Here is a 19,933-nt window from a genome sequence, read left to right on the forward strand (position 1 = left end):
ATAATACATATATATCTCATTTCACATCATGCAATATTTCCCAGTGAAACGTTTCTATACTACATATTTCATCATTTTTTTAAAAATACTCTTCAATATATTTATATATCCTCGTTTCAATGCTTCTCAATAAAGCAATTCTCATATCAGTATATTTTAATTCAACTCAATAAAAATATTCTCATCATTTTTTTGTGTACATTTCATCATCTCATAATAGTATATACCTTGTTTCACGTATTTCAACATTTCTCAGAAAATACTCATTAGTATTTATCACTTTTCATCACCTCTTATATTTCAAATACCAAAGCACCACAACTCAATATAAGTCATATGCCACACAATTTTATCTGATATTCATATCATAATAATTTCAGGAAAAATAACATATTCTTATTTTCACGTATTAACTAAATCAGTAATTCTCAAAAATAACTGTGATAATTTATTCCCCTTATCTGGCTTACTAAGATCTTGCTAAAAATACCCAATTCCTACTCCCGTCGGCGTTTGTAGCCCAAAAACTTGAAATTCAAATTTATCCCAAATTATTGAACTCAACTCCCAAAATAACTTTCGTTTATCACTTCATAGATTTCGTATACTCCAAATTAACATTAAAATTATAAAAACTCCACTTACCCTAGTTTTCCTGAACTACGCCTGCAGGGATCCCAAAATTATACCTGCAACGCTCACCCGAATCTTGAATTTAATAACCCAAGTTCAAACTTAGAATGCCCAATATTCTAACATTTAAAATCTACATTAATTAAATAATAACTAATCCCTTAATAACCTCCTTATCCTAATTTTAGGGTTATGCCTACAATGACACCACGAGAAATCCGCTCCGTTAGACTTGTAGAGAATCATCCCTAGATTCTCGTGGTGGGCTACTCTGAATTTCGTCGACGAAGGGTAAGGTTCGTCGACGAATTTACTTAAGCACTCATCGACGAGATGACATGGCTCGTCGATGAATCCCATAGTATAAATAGCCCTAAACTGGTTTTAATTATAGAAACTCGACCGCAAACCCTCTCCTTTGTCTCTCTCCTACAGCCTTTCCCCCTTCTCTCTTCGATTTCTGCCCCGTTAGTCGCCAAATCGACAATCTTAAGCCACCACGACGCTCCTGGCGGAGTTCTCTTCAAGTCTTCTAAAGTAGATCATCGATGGGACAAAGTTAGAATTCATCTCAAATCCAGGGTAAGGTCTTTCATTCGGAATTTGGCTTCTCAGCAGTTGTAAGAAATGATGCAGACAAAGAAATATTGATATTTTGTTTTGAGATTTTTGGTTTTCAGGGTGTTAAGTGGAGAACCCTGCGGGTGTAGGACCCGTTACAGTATAAGGGTTTTAGAAGAAATCAGGTAAGGAAAATAAGCTATGTTAGGTAGTTCTAAAATGATTTCCAGTATAAAATGTATATTTTTACCCGTTTATTATTCATAGTAGGACATTATACATATTTTAATTATGAATATTATGTATTAAATCACTGTGTGGCTTGAGAATATAAATATAGTACTAAAACATGTTTTACAGTATTTTCAGGATATGTTTTACAAAATATACCACCAGTGGTTATGTTTTATAGTAATTACAAAATACCATGATTATATAGTTTTCAGTACCATGATTGTATAGATTTTAGTACCATGATTATACAGTTTATAGTACAATGACTTACAGATTACAGTTTAGTTTACAAACACAGTTGACACAGTTACAGTTTATTTCATTGTCATGGTAAATACAGTTATTTCATAATCATGGTAAATCAAATAGTTCTATATAGAGATGTATTATATATTATCAGACCCTATTAGACCATACAGTTACAGAGCACGGTACCGTAGCTACATACAGTTTACAGAGTGCAACCACCTATTTAGATAATACGTGGTAGTAGGTCGATCGTATAATGCCCTGACGTGGATAGGCTCCCCATCAGATATGGGTTGAGGAGGGCAGATCAGACCGAGGGAGAATAGTGGTTTACCCTGGTTGGCTAGTTAGGGTAGATCCCGCCTACGAGCCGCACAACCTTATCATGAGGAGTTAAATCATGACACACATTTATCCATAAGGAAATTTTTAGTTATTATTATGTATATATGGATTTGCAGAGACAAAGAATATACTTATGTACGTTAGAAATATTTTGACTACTAACCTAAAACTACAGATATGTTAAGCAATATGTAATTGGTGGTGGTTTTTGTTATTTGTATATTATTCATAGATTTTGGTATACATGATTATATAAAAACAGATTTTCATAATATTGTAACTCATTTGCCACACACTAGTAATAGCATATTTCGTCTTACCGAGCATTGGCTCATTCGAATTACTTTAACATTTTTTAGGTGATCCAGGTAGGCGAGCAAATCAGGCTCGCAGATAGAGGGGCCCCAATATTGCCCTAATATTAGAACGAATATTTTTGGGAGTATTTTTGTATAATTTTAGCCAGTTGAGGGTATTCTAAGGAAATAGTCATATATGTTTTTATTGGGAAACTAAAACTCTGGTATTGTAAATAATTACATATGGTTATACTTATTTGATTTCTCCTTCTTGCTGTTTAAGTTAATGATTGAGTTTAATCCAGTGTGGTATCAGAACATTTTAAATGTTATAGTATAAAAAAATTTAAAAAAAAAAAAAAAAAAACTCAATTAAATAGCAGGTCGTTACAGAATATCAGCCGAAAAATTGAAGAGAGTGGGAGAGAGAAGGAAGGGGGGAGAGAGAGAGAGAGAGAGAGAGAGAGAGAGAGAGAGAGAGAGAGAGAGAGAGAGAGAGACAACACTGAAAGGGCGTCTCTGCTTCTTTGTGAATTTCATTCCTAAAGGTTAGAACCTTCAGGATGAAATGTATACATTTTACTTATATTATAATATAATATATTATATTAATATATTATATTATATAATTTAATTAATAATAATTTTATTTTTTTATTTTTTAAAAATTTAAATTTTAATTTTAATTATATTTTTTTTTTTCAAATCATTACATCCTCCAATAATAATTATTTTTTTGGAGTGTTACATTCTCCCCTCCTTATAAAAATTTCGTTCTTGAAGTTTGTTGAATACAATCTCAAGTAAAATTCATCATTAACTTAGCAAATTTTGAGTTAATCTTTATACACAACTATGTAGACACCCTATTTTTGCCCTAATCAAATAGAACACTGGGTCCCCTCTTATTTTATTATTATTATTATTATTATGATTATTATTATTATTATTATAATTTTCCTATGTTATTAGTACTTTACTATTATTTTGCTAGTATTTTTATTATCATTATTAGTATTATTATTATTTTTTTTATTATTATTACTAGTACTTTTATTATCTTTATTTTATTTTTACTTTACTATAATTATTTTTATTTTTCATTTATATTATTGTTTTTGATATATTATTATTATTATTATTATTATTATTATTATTATTATTATTATCACTACTACTACTACTACTACTACTACTACTACTACTACTATTATTATTATTATTATTATTATTATTATTATTATTAGCATTAGTATCGTATTTTGGCTATTATTTTTTTTTTATTTTTAGTAATGTTATCATTATTATTATTTATTACTTTTAATATTAGTATTATTACTTTGTTTTTATTAATATTATTATTGTTATTATTTTACCACTAGTATCTTAATTTTTATTTTTACCATAATTATTTATTATTATTAGTAGTAGTATTATTATTATTATTACCTTATTGATACTTATATTATTATGATAATTATTATTACTATTTCCATTTTCATTATTACCATAAGAATAAAAGTATAAAAAAAAGAGAAAAAGAAAAATAAATTCAAAAAAGGGAAGTTTTGTTTTAGGGTTTTCAAATTTTTTTTTTATATAAGGGCGCAGGGCACAGCCGGTGCAGCACAGAAGACCAAAAAAAAAAAGCATTCTTCTTCTTCCTCCTCTTCGTCTTCTTCTTCTTCTTCTTCTTCTTCTTCTTCGTTTGCATCTTTCTTCACTCAACCCCATAGCCCCTCCTCCATATCATTCTCCAGCTGCGGCCACACCCGGACGCTACAACCCTCCAGCCATCCGGCCATCACACAGTCATCCTCCAGGTCCTCTGCAACTCAAACCAGCCACCACAGCCGAGAGTTCCCTCAGCAACTCTCCCATCGTCTACCACCACTCCAGGACCCGAATACCTCGCGGCCAGCCTTCTCCGGTCATCCTTGGCCAGCCCCTGCAACCGCACCACCTCTACAACTCCGGCTAGGCACCACAGCCGCAGCCAAGCTCCACGGCTAGCACAGCAGAACCGCCAGAGCACCCAAACTCTCCGGCCAACTTCTCCAGTCTCGGCAACACCTACACCAGCCCCCAGGACCTCAGAACCATCCCACAGCATACATGTATGTATATATATATATATATGTAAATAGGTTTATTCAAGTTTGGATTTTTATTGTGTTTGTCATATATTTTAAATACTGAATATTATTATTATTAATTTTTTTTATAGTATTTAACGATTGTTGTTCATGTGTGTGCAGGACCTTTCTTATTTTTATCGTATTTTATTTTTAATGTTTTTACTTTATTTTTTTATTATTTGTAGAAGTCTTATTAACTTGTCTCAATATTTAAAGTTAAAATTTTTTTTTTTCACATATAATATTGTTTGGGAATATCTTTATATAATATTTGTTAATATTTAGGCTCATATCTTTTTGTAGAGTTTTCATTATTAATGTGTGTTCAAGTTTAATTACTTTGAGTTTTTGTATTTATTGGTGTTGCATGTAAACATATATGTGTGCATATTTAAAACAGTCATTGTTGTTGTATATACAAGAATTCATGATTAAGGTTTTTGTTATTATATTCATATGGTGAGTTTTTATTATTGTTATGGCTATCTTAATTGTTCAATTTTCATATTTAGGGTTATTTTTGTTATTATTGAATGTTTAAATGTTTGTGCATTTAGGGTAGTCCTTATCTTTGTATTTATTTAATTAAGGGCATTGTTGTTTGATATTTACATACTTAGGGTTTTTGTTATTGTACATCATACTTAATGTTTATATGTAGTGTTATTATTATTGGACATATTTAATGTTTATTTCATATTTGGCATATTAATATTTAGGGTTGTAATTATGTTAGGTTATTATTTAAGCATATTTTAAGATTTTTATTAGATTCCATATTAAGGCTCATTGTTTCATATTGTTTTATTATCATATATACATATTCATATCTATTATGGTTTGTCATTGTACATATCTATATAATATTATGATTTATTATTTTGTGTTGTATATACTATCGTTCATTATCATGTAGTAGTATCGTTAGGGTCTTGATTATTTAATGCTTATATTTAATAGGATTTTAAGTATTTCACATTATCATGGTTTAGGTATTTTTTTTAGAGTTTGGATTATGTCATGTTCATATTTATTAGGGTTTTGATCACTTCATAGTATCTTTGTGTACTTTTAGGGTTGAAATTGCTTCCATATAAATTATGTACTTAGGGTTTTTGGTCATTATTGTACTCACTTTATATTTAATATTTGTATAGTTAAGGTTGTGTGTTAATTTTGGTAGTCATATTGAATAGGTACGGATTAATTTTAGAGATAACTCGTTTCCGTAAATTCAATGATTTTCTTGCCCTTTTCCTTAGTTTACATATTTTAATCCTAAGTTCGGTTGGTTTCCTTAATTAAGTGTTTACATATGTGTGTCTTGTGCATATCTTATTGCTATTATTGTCATTATTATTATTATTATTATTATTATTATTATTATTATTATTATTATTATTATTATTATTATTATTATGTACTGAATCATTATGGTATCATTACTATTATATTATTGATGTGTTATTATTGTTAATATGAGATTACCATCAGGGCAGTGTTATTGTGATTATGTGTTGTTAGTGCGTGTTATATAATTATTATAATATTATTATTTATGTAGCACTGATGTGATATTATTATGTACATGCTATTATAGTATCCGGTTGTATTATTAATGTAATATTATTAATATAGGGTTGTTATTATAGTAGTATGTCTCTATTATTATTACCATTGTTATCGTTTCCTATTAATATCCATAGTAGATATTCTTAGTATTTTTGTTTCTATGGTATATTTATATTTTTGTATTATGTATTATTGTATTTATTATTTTATAATATTATATTATTTTCATGATTTTCTATCCCTATGATTTTATTGCGGGGGTATGAGCCTTCGGGCATCACGTACTTTAAGCTCTGAGGGAATATATGTATATATATTATATTTATTTATTTATTTATTTATATTTATAAATTCATAAAAAGGAGTAATTTAAAGACTTATTAGATTAACTTAGGGATAATTTCAAATTAATTAGGTACTGTTCGTAAGAACGGGCGCGTAGGGGATGCTTGTATTTTCCCCTCGTGTAACCAAACTCTCGAGCCTAACTCTAGTAACATAAACCCATTCTACCCCTAACGGGGTAGTAATCATGTGTTCTAACCACACTAAAAGGTTAGTGGCGACTCCGACATTCAAATCTTTAATTGAAAATTCGAAATTCATTTTAATTTCGCCGCCCAGGGCACACGCGCTCCCGGGACGTCGCGACAAACTATATTAGAACTAATAACTAACATAAATCGATGGATTATACATCCTGTTCTAATGCACCTTACTTCATTACTAACATTCAACAACTTAAATTTTCATCTCCAATATTCCAAAGATTTAACACTAACCTAACTGTAGACACCCTATTTTTGCCCTAGCCAAATAGAACACTGGGTCCCCTCTTATTTTATTATTATTATTATTATTATTATTATTATTTTATTGTTATTATTATTATTATTATTATTTTCCTATATTATTAGTACTTTACTATTACTTTGTTTGTATTTTTATTATCATTATTATTATTATTTTTCATTTTTATTATTATTACTAGTACGTTTATTATCTTTATTTTATTTTTACTTTACTATAATTACTTTTATTTTTCATTTATTTTATTGTTTTTATATTTATTACTATTATTATTATTATTATTATTATTATTATTATTATTTATTACTTTTAATAATAGTGTTTTATTTTTATTAATATTATTATTTTATCTTCATTTTTATTTTTTTACTATAATTATTTGTTATTATTTACTAGTAGTATTATTATTATAATTATTATTTATTACTATTATTACCTTATTGATGTTATTACTATAATTATTGTTATTATTATTACTATCTCTATTATTATTATTATTATTATTATTATTATTTCTATATGTGTTATTACCTTAAGAATAAGAGCATAAAAAAAAATGAAAAATAAAAAATAAAATCCAAAAAAGGAAATGTTTTTAGGGTTTTTCAAAATTTTTTTTATAAGAAGAGGAGGCAGCGCACAAAGGGGGGGGGGAGGCCAAAAAACAGCAAAAGAAAAAAAAACCTCACGTCTCACCTAGCCTCTTTTCCATCTCTCTCACTGTTCACACGAGGGCCTTCATTCCTTTTCCTGTTCACTCGCCACCCTCTCCATCCTGGCCTCTCCCTCACTCACTCACGCTAGCCTCCATAACCACCACCCACTCCTCATTCTCTCTTTGATCTCCATCTCTCTCTCGGGCTCTCGCACAACAGCTTCGGCCACCAAAACATAGCAGAATTTCAGCACTGTTTCAGCCAAATGTAGCAAAATTTCAGCACTGTTCATGGCCAAAACGCATCAGATTTTCAGCACTGTTCATGGCCAAAACGCAGCAGATTTCCAGCACTGTTCATGGCCAAAACGCAGCAGATTTTCAGCACCGCTCACGGCCAAAACGCAGCAGTAATTCAGCATTGTTCACGGCCCAAAACGTAGCAGAAATTTAGTGTTTCCTTGTGCATGGCAGCAACTTAAAACACACACACAGCACAGCAGAGCAGCAGTCCTGCTGCACCGACCACCCCCACAACAGCCAACCACCAGATCCTGCAGGCTACCCGAGAGCCCAAAACGGCTGCCACTCCAAAGGTGAGATTTTTTTTTTTTTTTAGGGCATAATACTCACACACACACTTTTCACACACATTAAAATACACAGCAGGTAAATACCCATACATACATTTTTTTTTTTTAGTTTAAATTTCTTTTGGTATTTGTTTGGTATTAACATTTACTTATATTTACAGTTTTAATAATTAATGTCCATATTTATAAATACTAATTTGTTTGTTTTCATTGTTGTAGGATTTTTATTTTTATTGCGGAGGTAAGATTTCCATTGTTCAATATTTAGATGTAATTGTTTTTTTTTTTTTTTTTTGTCGTATTTTTAATGCGCAATATTCAAATCCTGTATATCCATGTAGGGTTCCAGTTTATTATTGTGTTAGGATTCTTATTATCAGTATGATATTATATTATTATGGTATTTGTTTGTGTTTTAGTATTTTAGTGTATATATAAGATATTATTATGGCATTCTTAGTATTATGTATTACGTTATATATTTGGTATGCTCATATGATAGTAGTTATTATGGTAATTTTATATATATATATATATATATATACATATATACGTTATTGATATTTTAGTCTATGTAACTCATTATAGTATTTTAGGTATATATGTGGTATTATTATTACGTTTACATTTAGTATCACTTATTAGGGCATTTTTAGAATTTTGACATATAGGGTACATTTAGGACATCTAATATTACCTATTAGGGTATTTTTAGTCTTTTAATATATAAGGTATTACTTTTTTATAGCATCTCTTGTATATTAATATATATATAGTATTATGGTATCTTGTTACTTATTTTGACATTTGTAGTATTTTAGTAGGTATGTGTTACTTATTACCCTATTACCATACATTAAAACCTCCCATACTAATATTTTCCTATAAAACTTTTACTTACAATTTTAAAATGTGGGAGCGTATTTTCTTAAATAATTTTGATTTTAATCCCTATGATCTAATTGCAAGGGGTATAAGCCTTCGGGCTTCACGTACCCTAAGCTCTGAGGGATTATATATATATATATGTTATCTTTATTTATTTATTTATTTTTCACATTTATTTATAAATTCATAAAATAGGAGTAATTTGAAGAATTATTAGATTAACTTAGGGATAATTTCAAATTAATTAGGTACCGTTCGTAAGAACGGGCGCGTAGGGGGTGCTCGTACCTTCCCCTCGCGTAACCGAACTCCCGACCCCAACTCTGGTAATGTAGACCGATTCTACCCCTAACGGGGTAGTAATCATGTGTTCTAACCGCACTAAAGGTTAGTGGCGACTCCGACCTTTTCCATGATTTTTCCTTGAAAATATTAAAATTGATTTTAATTTCGCCACCCGGGGCACACGCGCTCCCGGGACGCCGCGACAGCTTGGCGACTCCGCTGGGGACTTAGAGAGTCGAGCCATTAATTAATTAGAAATTATCCCACGTTCTAATTTAATAAATCTTTTAATTACTCCTTATTTTGTGAATATTGTAATTTGTAAGTAACTTTGATTAATTGTAGATATTTTACTTCCATAATTTGTAAATAACCTTAGTTAATTAAAAATATTTTGTTTCCTAATTTTTTTTTTATTTTTTAAATATTTATTGTAGATATTTTGTTTCCAAATACTCTAAAAAAGCATATTAATTGTAAGATATTTTGAATAAGTATAAATAATTATAGATATTTTGTATGCTAATTGTAAATATTTTGTTTCCAAATTTTTTTTGAATAAACATATTAATTGCATATATTGTGTTTCCTTATCTTTTGAATATATATATTAATGGTAGATATCTTGTTTCCATATTGTCTATAGCATGTGAATAAATGTGGGGATAGTGGGATTAAATTGAAATTTAAATTCACACACTCTCACGCTCTATACCCGAGCTTTACCTGCTAAGATTAGATAGGGGTGTAATAGCGTTTGTCCCTTCGTAGCTTAAGCTTGATGGGACCCGCGAACCACCCCGCTCAATATGAGTTTTGTCCGGACCCCTATGGGGGAGGATGAAATTTCAAATTGGGGACCTTTTTGTATATAGGGATTAGAGCTTACCCACACTTACTTGTCTATAGTCTTCCCTAACTAGGATAGAGCCATGAGGAACCCTGTATATATATATACCTACCCTGGGTTGGGACAGGAGCCACATCCTTTACCATGTTTAGCATGTTGTATATATGTTATGAGAAACTTTGTATCATATCATACATTTGACATCCACTTTAGATATACATACTACTTAGCCAGTATTCTAAAAAAGCCCAATAATGAAACCATGGCCCATCCTTTCAAAGAACTTGGCCCAAACATTTTAAAATATGGGTCGGCCCAACCCTTTTCAAATAACTCGGGTCCAATTCTTTAAAAACAAACTGGGGCCCAATTCTTGGGCCTGACCTTTTCCTAAGTAAAAACTCGGCCCATGTCTTATTTTCAAAAAGGGTCAAACCCAGATTTCAAAAGAGGGCTTCAACCCCATTGCCTAAAACTTCGGCCCAATATTTTTTCAAGTAATCCAAACCCAATTCCTTTTTAACTAGGGCCTCAGCCCATCATGAAATATGGGTCGACCCAACCCTTTTCAAATGACTCGGGCCCAATTCTTTAAAACAAACCCAGGCCCGATATTTTCCTAAGTAAAAACTTGGCCTAGACATGATTTCCAAAGAGGCTCAAAACCAGATTTCCAAAAATGGGCTTCAGCCCTATCACCTAAAAATTCGGGCCAACATTTTTTTCAAGTAATCCAAGCCCAATTCCTTTTCAACTAGGGCCTTAACCCATCATGAAACAACTCGAAGCCCATATTTTAAAATACTTGAGGCCCAAGTGCACACTAAAGTCCACAAGTCCACATTGAATGAATCCAATGGGTTGACTAGCCTGGGTCAACCCCAACCTCAGAACATAATTTGACCTTTTATAGAATCTGAGGTACATGGACCATCATCAAGGAAATGAATGGGTAAGGATTGAATTGAAATTGTGGCCCATCAGTGGTCATGTTAATCTTGAAATCTCTCATTAATGGATTTTTTCTAGAATCTTGGCTAAGTTGTCATTTAGGTTACATTGTATTCATGCACTTCATTTCACATATAGTCACGCATGATAGGCTACATGCACGCTCATGTCTTTGTTTATATGTATAAGTACATTAATTGCATCCATACATAAACACCCATTTCATAACCTAATCGTGCATTTCATGCTCAAATTCATTACTATGCATGCATAGTCATCTCCGATGAGTCGGTAATCATATCCCAATTTCCTGTAAAACCAGTGTGCCAAGGTGGTGAAATCGAGATTTGGTATTCTAAGAACAGGCGAAACAGAACGGTCTCTGCACATCCTTTTAAGTTCTTAACGAAGGGGTAGACTCATGCAGAAGGTTCTAGAAGGTCAGATGAGCTCTCCCACACCAAATCCCGAAGATGTCCGTCAAGATGTGCGAAAAATTAAGAATCAGATGAATGAGGTAGCCCCCTCATGGAGCCAAACTACACGACATCCAAAGCAGGCAGTTGAAAACAAGCCTTCGCTCCAACCATGGTTGATGGAGTCGTTAGCTGATCTAGGCTTAAGCCTACACACATTTGTCCTATCAACCCAAGACATGAAACCTCAACAGGTGAGAGATGTCCAAATTCCGCCCTTCATCAATCCTAATATTCAAGAAGGGGGAATAGCTAAAGAAATGGGCAAAGAGCAGATACCTAATGAAGAAATGGATCATAAGAATGAAGTCTGGGAAGAACAGCTGCAAGCTATGCAAAAGGCAAACATGTCTGGTTCATTGGATGCTTTCAATCCTTGTCTAATGTCAAATTCGATCTTACCCCAAAAGCTCAAAGTCCCAAATTTTGCAAAGTTTAGTGGGTCTGAGTGTCCGCTAGCTCACTTGGGGATGTATTTACAGAAGATGGCCGCATATTGTGATAATGATGATCTGCTCATCCATTGTTTCCAAAATAGTTTAACAGGGGAAGCTCTAAAATGGTGTCACCAAGTAAAAGTACATACATGGAGAGATCTAGCTCGCGCTTTTATGACTCAATATCGCCAGGAGGCAGTTCTAATTTCAAAGAGTAGGGAGGAGAAGACGAGCGATTGCTCTTATCAAAAGAGGGAGATGACAGCCCAGAGTTGCCCTATGATAGGAAAAGGGAAAGTAGCTTACCCATATCCATGTGTTGCCCATTTCCCTAAAAGGACCCCCAAGAATAGTCCTAATCGGGCAGTCATCCAAGAGCAAATTGAAGATGCAATCAATATGGGGAAAGCAAAGTGCTCGGAGTCAGAACGAAGCCTTGTTAAATGGGTTGATAGAAAGAAAAGTAAGAAAGCCCAAATGACACAAGAGCAAGGTTTTCAGACAGTCTCGCACATCGAATCTAAAAGCAACCTCGTTTTTAGACACCATGATGATCAGACTGTACATGCAAGCACAAGGCCTTTGGTCATGACCGCCCATGTTCAAACACAAGATAGAGGTGTCCAGAGGAAAGTCAGAAAGATAGACCGTATCCCGATGACCTACGCAGAATTATTTCCACAATTGGTTGAAAGACATCTAGTTGCGCCTACGCCTGGGGCGTTGGTACAGTTCCCTACCCAAGATGGTACAACCCAAATGCTTACTGTGAGTATCATGCTAAGGCAATAGGTCATTCAATTGAAAAATGCTGGGCCTTTAAGCATAAAGTACAATCATTGAGAGAGGCTGGTTGGTTAACCTTCGATGTCAAGCAACCAAGGGTCCAGGGGAATCCTTTTCCCAAACACGAGGAAGGAAGTGGTTAACATATCCAGGAGGTTCCCAAATCAACGGTTTCAGTCACTATCCACCTAGGTTAAAATGATGGAGTACCGAACTTTTGACTATCTAATCCTTTTCAGTTAATGTTCTTTTGTTTTCCGCCATTGTTATTTGCATTTTGTAATCCGTGGACGCCTGTGTCTCGAAATATTTTCTATATTCAATAAAATGAATTATGCATTTCGTTATCTCACTTGCATCATGAGTCCAATTGCCAAATTCTGTTTGCTTATGTTTCATGCTGGAATAGGGAAAGTAATATTGCCAGTGTTCATGAGCTAGAAGGAGATGTTAAAGGATGAAACAATCATTGAATTCAGACGTTATAAAGAAGTTTCTTTCCAAGGAATTCAACAAGGTGGCTGCACTGTTTTGATAAATTAATCTCACATGCTTTGATCAAATGATGGATGGCCTTCTTTGGCCGACCAGTTATCCTTAAAAAGAACCCAAACAATGATTTATCATTTGTTAACCAAATTGAGCCTAACTGTTAAACCAGCTTTTTCTCGAAAGTCAGATCACCAAAAATCCAACCTGGGTTTGGGTCCCTTAGCGTTTGGCAAATCATTTGAGACAATAGTCATTACCAAAATGATGGCAGGCCATTTTTCTGCTATCCAAAAGAAAGTAAAAGAAGAAATCCCTTGACAACCCTTTTGAGCCTGAAAAATTCATTTCTTGATTAACCTGTTGAAGGATCACACCCCACACTGGGGCAGTTTTTAAAAGATTGGTCCCAATTAAAGTTCAAATGAAAATGAAGACAAGATTCCTTTATAAAAGGAAAAGTGAAAGTTGCAGTAAAAGAAGGAAAAGAAGATTAAAAGGGAAAGAAAAGAAAAAGAAAAACAGGAGGAAGAAGAAAGAGAATAAGGGACTTACTACATATGTGATCTTTGACCAAATTACCCTTGATGAAATTGATGATTTTGAGCCTTATGTAACTCCTTTCTTCTTCAACCTGTACCCTTAGCCTACATTACGGTCCAAATGAAAGTCCTGTTCAGATTGGTATACATTGTTGTCTTAAATGATTTGTCAGACTCAATATTGAGTCTGAACTACGTAATGACCTGATCCTGAAAAGATACGTAGGCAGCTTGTTTAAATAACAAGTTCGGTCAACATCTTGCAAAAGCGCCTCAACTCGAACTAGGGGCATAAAACATTATTTGGGGTGGTATTTTTGAGCCTTAGTTTCCCTTTTATTCTGAAATCCTACATCCCTAAGCCTACGTTTCGTCCCAAGTCTTAAAGACCATCTTGAGATCAAAGCATGAGTTGATGAAACTGGGGCAGTTGAAGAGAAGGAAACAGTCATCTAGGCTGGGAAATCAACGTTACATGACTTTTGAATACTGGCATGAATTTTCCCCTACAATAGCATTGAAACATGGTGAAACATTTATTTAGTGCAGATGGCCTTTTGATTTAGCGAGTTGATGTCATAGTTGCATAATCATTCCTTGTTCCTTAAAAAAAATATATATATATATATATATAATAAAAAAAAATGAAAAAAAAAAAAAAAAAAAAAAAAAAAAAAAGGAACCCTTCTTATTATTTAGAGCATTAAAAAAGGATGGATAGTAAAAGAGTTTCAGAATCACCAGAAATTTCTATAAAGAAGATCCTTGTGGAGAAAGAGCAGTCAAACTGGAGCAAATGTTATATCAAGTTCAAAAGAAATCCAACAATAGATTCAAGATCGGTGGCAGATGAATTTAACTGGGTCCCATTCAAGCACTTTCTTATCGGATTGGAATAGGAAATCAGAGTCAAGATCAGCTGTAGGTCCATTCAACTGGGGCAGATTTTGTGATTTTTGAGTTGAGTCAATTACTTTCATGACCGGATGAATAAAGAAGATTAAACTAAGATCGGTTACAAATCCATTCAAATGTGGCGAATCTCATGTAGAGACCAAAGATAAGATTCATGCATTGTCATGCATTACCCCAAGTTTCACGCATTGTCATACATGTCATGCATTACCCCGAATTTCACGCATCGTCATACATTTCATGCATTACCTAAAATTCATATATTGCCATGCATTCCATGCATTACCATACATCTCATGCGTTGCCATGTATTTCATGCATCACCTAAGATTTCATGTGTTTCCATGCATTCCTTGCATTACCATACATCTTATGCATTTCATATTTTAGCATCACAAAATAAAAAATAAAAATGCATACATATAATCACAAGTTAGCAACATGCATACATATAGCAGCATATCATTGCATTCTAGCATCACAAGCAGCAATAGAGCACCCTTCACACTTGTCTTCAACTTTCAAATGATTATTTGACATCCTTGATGGAGAGATTCCTGTTGTGTTTAAATATGAGCTGGGTAACTGACCCCAAGCACACATTGATTTACTTGGAAAACTAGGGCAAGTTGACCCCAGACATACGTTGATTTATCTTGAACTGGGGCAACAAATCCCAAAGATAGGGGATTCGTTCATTGACATTTAGACTTTACCCCAAGTGCATTTTCCAAATGGAGTAACAACTTTCCAAACTTTGCTTGCTACTGGCTGAGATGGCTGGATCATCGTGTCCCTACGGCTCGGATTCTTACATTCGAAGCAAGCCATCATTGTGTCCCATGGCTGGATCATCGTGTCCCTACGGCTCGGATTCTTACATTCGAAGCAAGCCATCATTGTGTCCCATGGCTGGATCATCGTGTCCCTACGGCTCGGATTCTTACATTCGAAGCAAGCCATCATTGTGTCCCATGGCTGGATCATCGTGTCCCTACGGCTCGGATTCTTACATTCGAAGCAAGCCATCATTGTGTCCCATGGCTGGATCATCGTGTCCCTACGGCTCGGATTCTTACATTCGAAGCAAGCCATCATCGTGTCCCATGGCTGGATCATCGTGTCCCTACGGCTCGGATTCTTACATTCGAAGCAAGCCATCATCGTGTCCCATGGCTGGATCATCGTGTCCCTACGGCTCGGATTCTTACATTCGAAGCAAGCCATCATTGTGTCCCATGGCTGGATCATCGTGTCCCTACGGCTCGGATTCTTACATTCGAAGCAAGCCATCATTATGTCCCATGGCTGGATCATCGTGTCCCTACGGCTCGGATTCTTACATTCGAAGCAAGCCATCATTGTGTCCCATGGCTGGATCATCGTGTCCCTACGGCTCGGATTCTTACATTCGAAGCAAGCCATCATTGTGTCCCATGGCTGGATCATCGTGTCCCTACGGCTCGGATTCTTACATTCGAAGCAAGCCATCATTCGGTCCCATGGCTGGATCATCGTGTCCCTACGGCTCGGATTCTTACATTCGAAGCAAGCCATCATTGTGTCCCATGGCTGGATCATCGTGTCCCTACGGCTCGGATTCTTACATTCGAAGCAAGCCATCATTGTGTCCCATGGCCTACGGCTCGGATTCTTACATTCGAAGCAAGCCATCATTGTGTCCCATGGCTGGATCATCGTGTCCCTACGGCTCGGATTCTTACATTCGAAGCAAGCCATCATTGTGTCCCATGGCTGGATCATCGTGTCCCTACGGCTCGGATTCTTACATTCGAAGCAAGCCATCATTGTGTCCCATGGCTGGATCATCGTGTCCCTACGGCTCGGATTCTTACATTCGATAGCCAATGACCATCCATCTTGTGTCCCATGGCTGGATCATCGTGTCCCTACGGCTCGGATTCTTACATTCGAAGCAAGCCATCATCGTGTCCCATGGCTGGATCATCGTGTCCCTACGGCTCGGATTCTTACATTCGAAGCAAGCCATCATTGTGTCCCATGGCTGGATCATCGTGTCCCTACGGCTCAGATTCTTACATTCGAAGCAAGCCATCATTGTGTCCCATGGCTGGATCATCGTGTCCCTACGGCTCAGATTCTTACATTCGAAGCAAGCCATCATTGTGTCCCATGGCTGGATCATCGTATCCCTACTGCTCGGATTCTTACATTCGCAGCAAGCCATCCCTGTGTACCTCAACCTGGGTTCTTACATTCAGTACAGATCGTCTCCGGTTGGCAGAAATAAACAACTCTGATTAACCTGAAAAGCCATAGGGAGTTGAATGGCTTGGCTAAAATAGGTGTCTTTTATCTTTGCAGGCTTGTTACTACAAAAACGTAGGAGAGTTCTTATCGTTACATTGAAGCAACTAAGCCTACAAAAAGGGGCAGCTGTAGACACCCTATTTTTGCCCTAGCCAAATAGAACACTGGGTCCCCTCTTATTTTATTATTATTATTATTATTATTATTATTATTATTATTTTATTGTTATTATTATTATTATTATTATTTTCCTATATTATTAGTACTTTACTATTACTTTGTTTGTATTTTTATTATCATTATTATTATTATTTTTCATTTTTATTATTATTACTAGTACGTTTATTATCTTTATTTTATTTTTACTTTACTATAATTACTTTTATTTTTCATTTTATTTTATTGTTTTATATTTATTACTATTATTATTATTATTATTATTATTATTATTATTATTTATTACTTTTAATAATAGTGTTTTATTTTTATTAATATTATTATTTTATCTTCATTTTTATTTTTTTACTATAATTATTTGTTATTATTTACTAGTAGTATTATTATTATAATTATTATTTATTACTATTATTACCTTATTGATGTTATTACTATAATTATTGTTATTATTATTACTATCTCTATTATTATTATTATTATTATTATTATTATTTCTATATGTGTTATTACCTTAAGAATAAGAGCATAAAAAAAAATGAAAAATAAAAATAAAATCCAAAAAAGGAAATGTTTTTAGGGTTTTTCAAAATTTTTTTTATAAGAAGAGGAGGCAGCGCACAAAGGGGGGGGGGAGGCCAAAAAACAGCAAAAGAAAAAAAAACCTCACGTCTCACCTAGCCTCTTTTCCATCTCTCTCACTGTTCACACGAGGGCCTTCATTCCTTTTCCTGTTCACTCGCCACCCTCTCCATCCTGGCCTCTCCCTCACTCACTCACGCTAGCCTCCATAACCACCACCCACTCCTCATTCTCTCTTTGATCTCCATCTCTCTCTCGGGCTCTCGCACAACAGCTTCGGCCACCAAAACATAGCAGAATTTCAGCACTGTTTCAGCCAAATGTAGCAAAATTTCAGCACTGTTCATGGCCAAAACGCATCAGATTTTCAGCACTGTTCATGGCCAAAACGCAGCAGATTTCCAGCACTGTTCATGGCCAAAACGCAGCAGATTTTCAGCACCGCTCACGGCCAAAACGCAGCAGTAATTCAGCATTGTTCACGGCCCAAAACGTAGCAGAAATTTAGTGTTTCCTTGTGCATGGCAGCAACTTAAAACACACACACAGCACAGCAGAGCAGCAGTCCTGCTGCACCGACCACCCCCACAACAGCCAACCACCAGATCCTGCAGGCTACCCGAGAGCCCAAAACGGCTGCCACTCCAAAGGTGAGATTTTTTTTTTTTTTAGGGCATAATACTCACACACACACTTTTCACACACATTAAAATACACAGCAGGTAAATACCCATACATACATTTTTTTTTTTTTAGTTTAAATTTCTTTTGGTATTTGTTTGGTATTAACATTTACTTATATTTACAGTTTTAATAATTAATGTCCATATTTATAAATACTAATTTGTTTGTTTTCATTGTTGTAGGATTTTTATTTTTATTGAGGAGGTAAGATTTCCATTGTTCAATATTAGATGTATTTGTTTTTTTTTTTGTCGTATTTTTAATGCGCAATATTCAAATCCTGTATATCCATGTAGGGTTCCAGTTTATTATTGTGTTAGGATTCTTATTATCAGTATGATATTATATTATTATGGTATTTGTTTGTGTTTTAGTATTTTAGTGTATATATAAGATATTATTATGGCATTCTTAGTATTATGTATTACGTTATATATTTGGTATGCTCATATGATAGTAGTTATTATGGTAATTTTATATATATATATATATATATATATATATATACATATATACGTTATTGATATTTTAGTCTATGTAACTCATTATAGTATTTTAGGTATATATGTGGTATTATTATTACGTTTACATTTAGTATCACTTATTAGGGCATTTTTAGAATTTTGACATATAGGGTACATTTAGGACATCTAATATTACCTATTAGGGTATTTTTAGTCTTTTAATATATAAGGTATTACTTTTTTATAGCATCTCTTGTATATTAATATATATATAGTATTATGGTATCTTGTTACTTATTTTGACATTTGTAGTATTTTAGTAGGTATGTGTTACTTATTACCCTATTACCATACATTAAAACCTCCCATACTAATATTTTCCTATAAAACTTTTACTTACAATTTTAAAATGTGGGAGCGTATTTTCTTAAATAATTTTGATTTTAATCCCTATGATCTAATTGCAAGGGGTATAAGCCTTCGGGCTTCACGTACCCTAAGCTCTGAGGGATTATATATATATATATATGTTATCTTTATTTATTTATTTATTTTTCACATTTATTTATAAATTCATAAAATAGGAGTAATTTGAAGAATTATTAGATTAACTTAGGGATAATTTCAAATTAATTAGGTACCGTTCGTAAGAACGGGCGCGTAGGGGGTGCTCGTACCTTCCCCTCGCGTAACCGAACTCCCGACCCCAACTCTGGTAATGTAGACCGATTCTACCCCTAACGGGGTAGTAATCATGTGTTCTAACCGCACTAAAGGTTAGTGGCGACTCCGACCTTTTCCATGATTTTTCCTTGAAAATATTAAAATTGATTTTAATTTCGCCACCCGGGGCACACGCGCTCCCGGGACGCCGCGACACCTTAGAATAATCAATTGACAACTATCCTTTGATTATGATACGACCCCAAAATTTTCGTATTAGCTGTCCAGAACCTACATTTCCTATTTAACATATAACGGATACTCTTATAATGTTTGCAAAATTAACCACAAATGTTGTTTATGCTC

At 33.9% G+C, this 19,933-nt stretch overlaps 1 protein-coding gene across 1 annotated transcript; it reads left to right on the plus strand.

Moving 5' to 3' along the window:
• Positions 1 to 11,484: 11,484 nt before the first annotated feature.
• On the plus strand, positions 11,485 to 12,768 carry LOC131143947 (uncharacterized). The gene has a single exon (XM_058092302.1). The coding sequence runs from the start codon at positions 11,485 to 11,487 to the stop codon at positions 12,766 to 12,768; it is 1,284 nt and encodes a 427-aa protein (XP_057948285.1).
• Positions 12,769 to 19,933: the final 7,165 nt, after the last annotated feature.

The sequence above is a fragment of the Malania oleifera genome, chromosome 12 (assembly GCF_029873635.1).
Source record: "Malania oleifera isolate guangnan ecotype guangnan chromosome 12, ASM2987363v1, whole genome shotgun sequence".
Taxonomy (NCBI): domain Eukaryota; kingdom Viridiplantae; phylum Streptophyta; class Magnoliopsida; order Santalales; family Ximeniaceae; genus Malania; species Malania oleifera.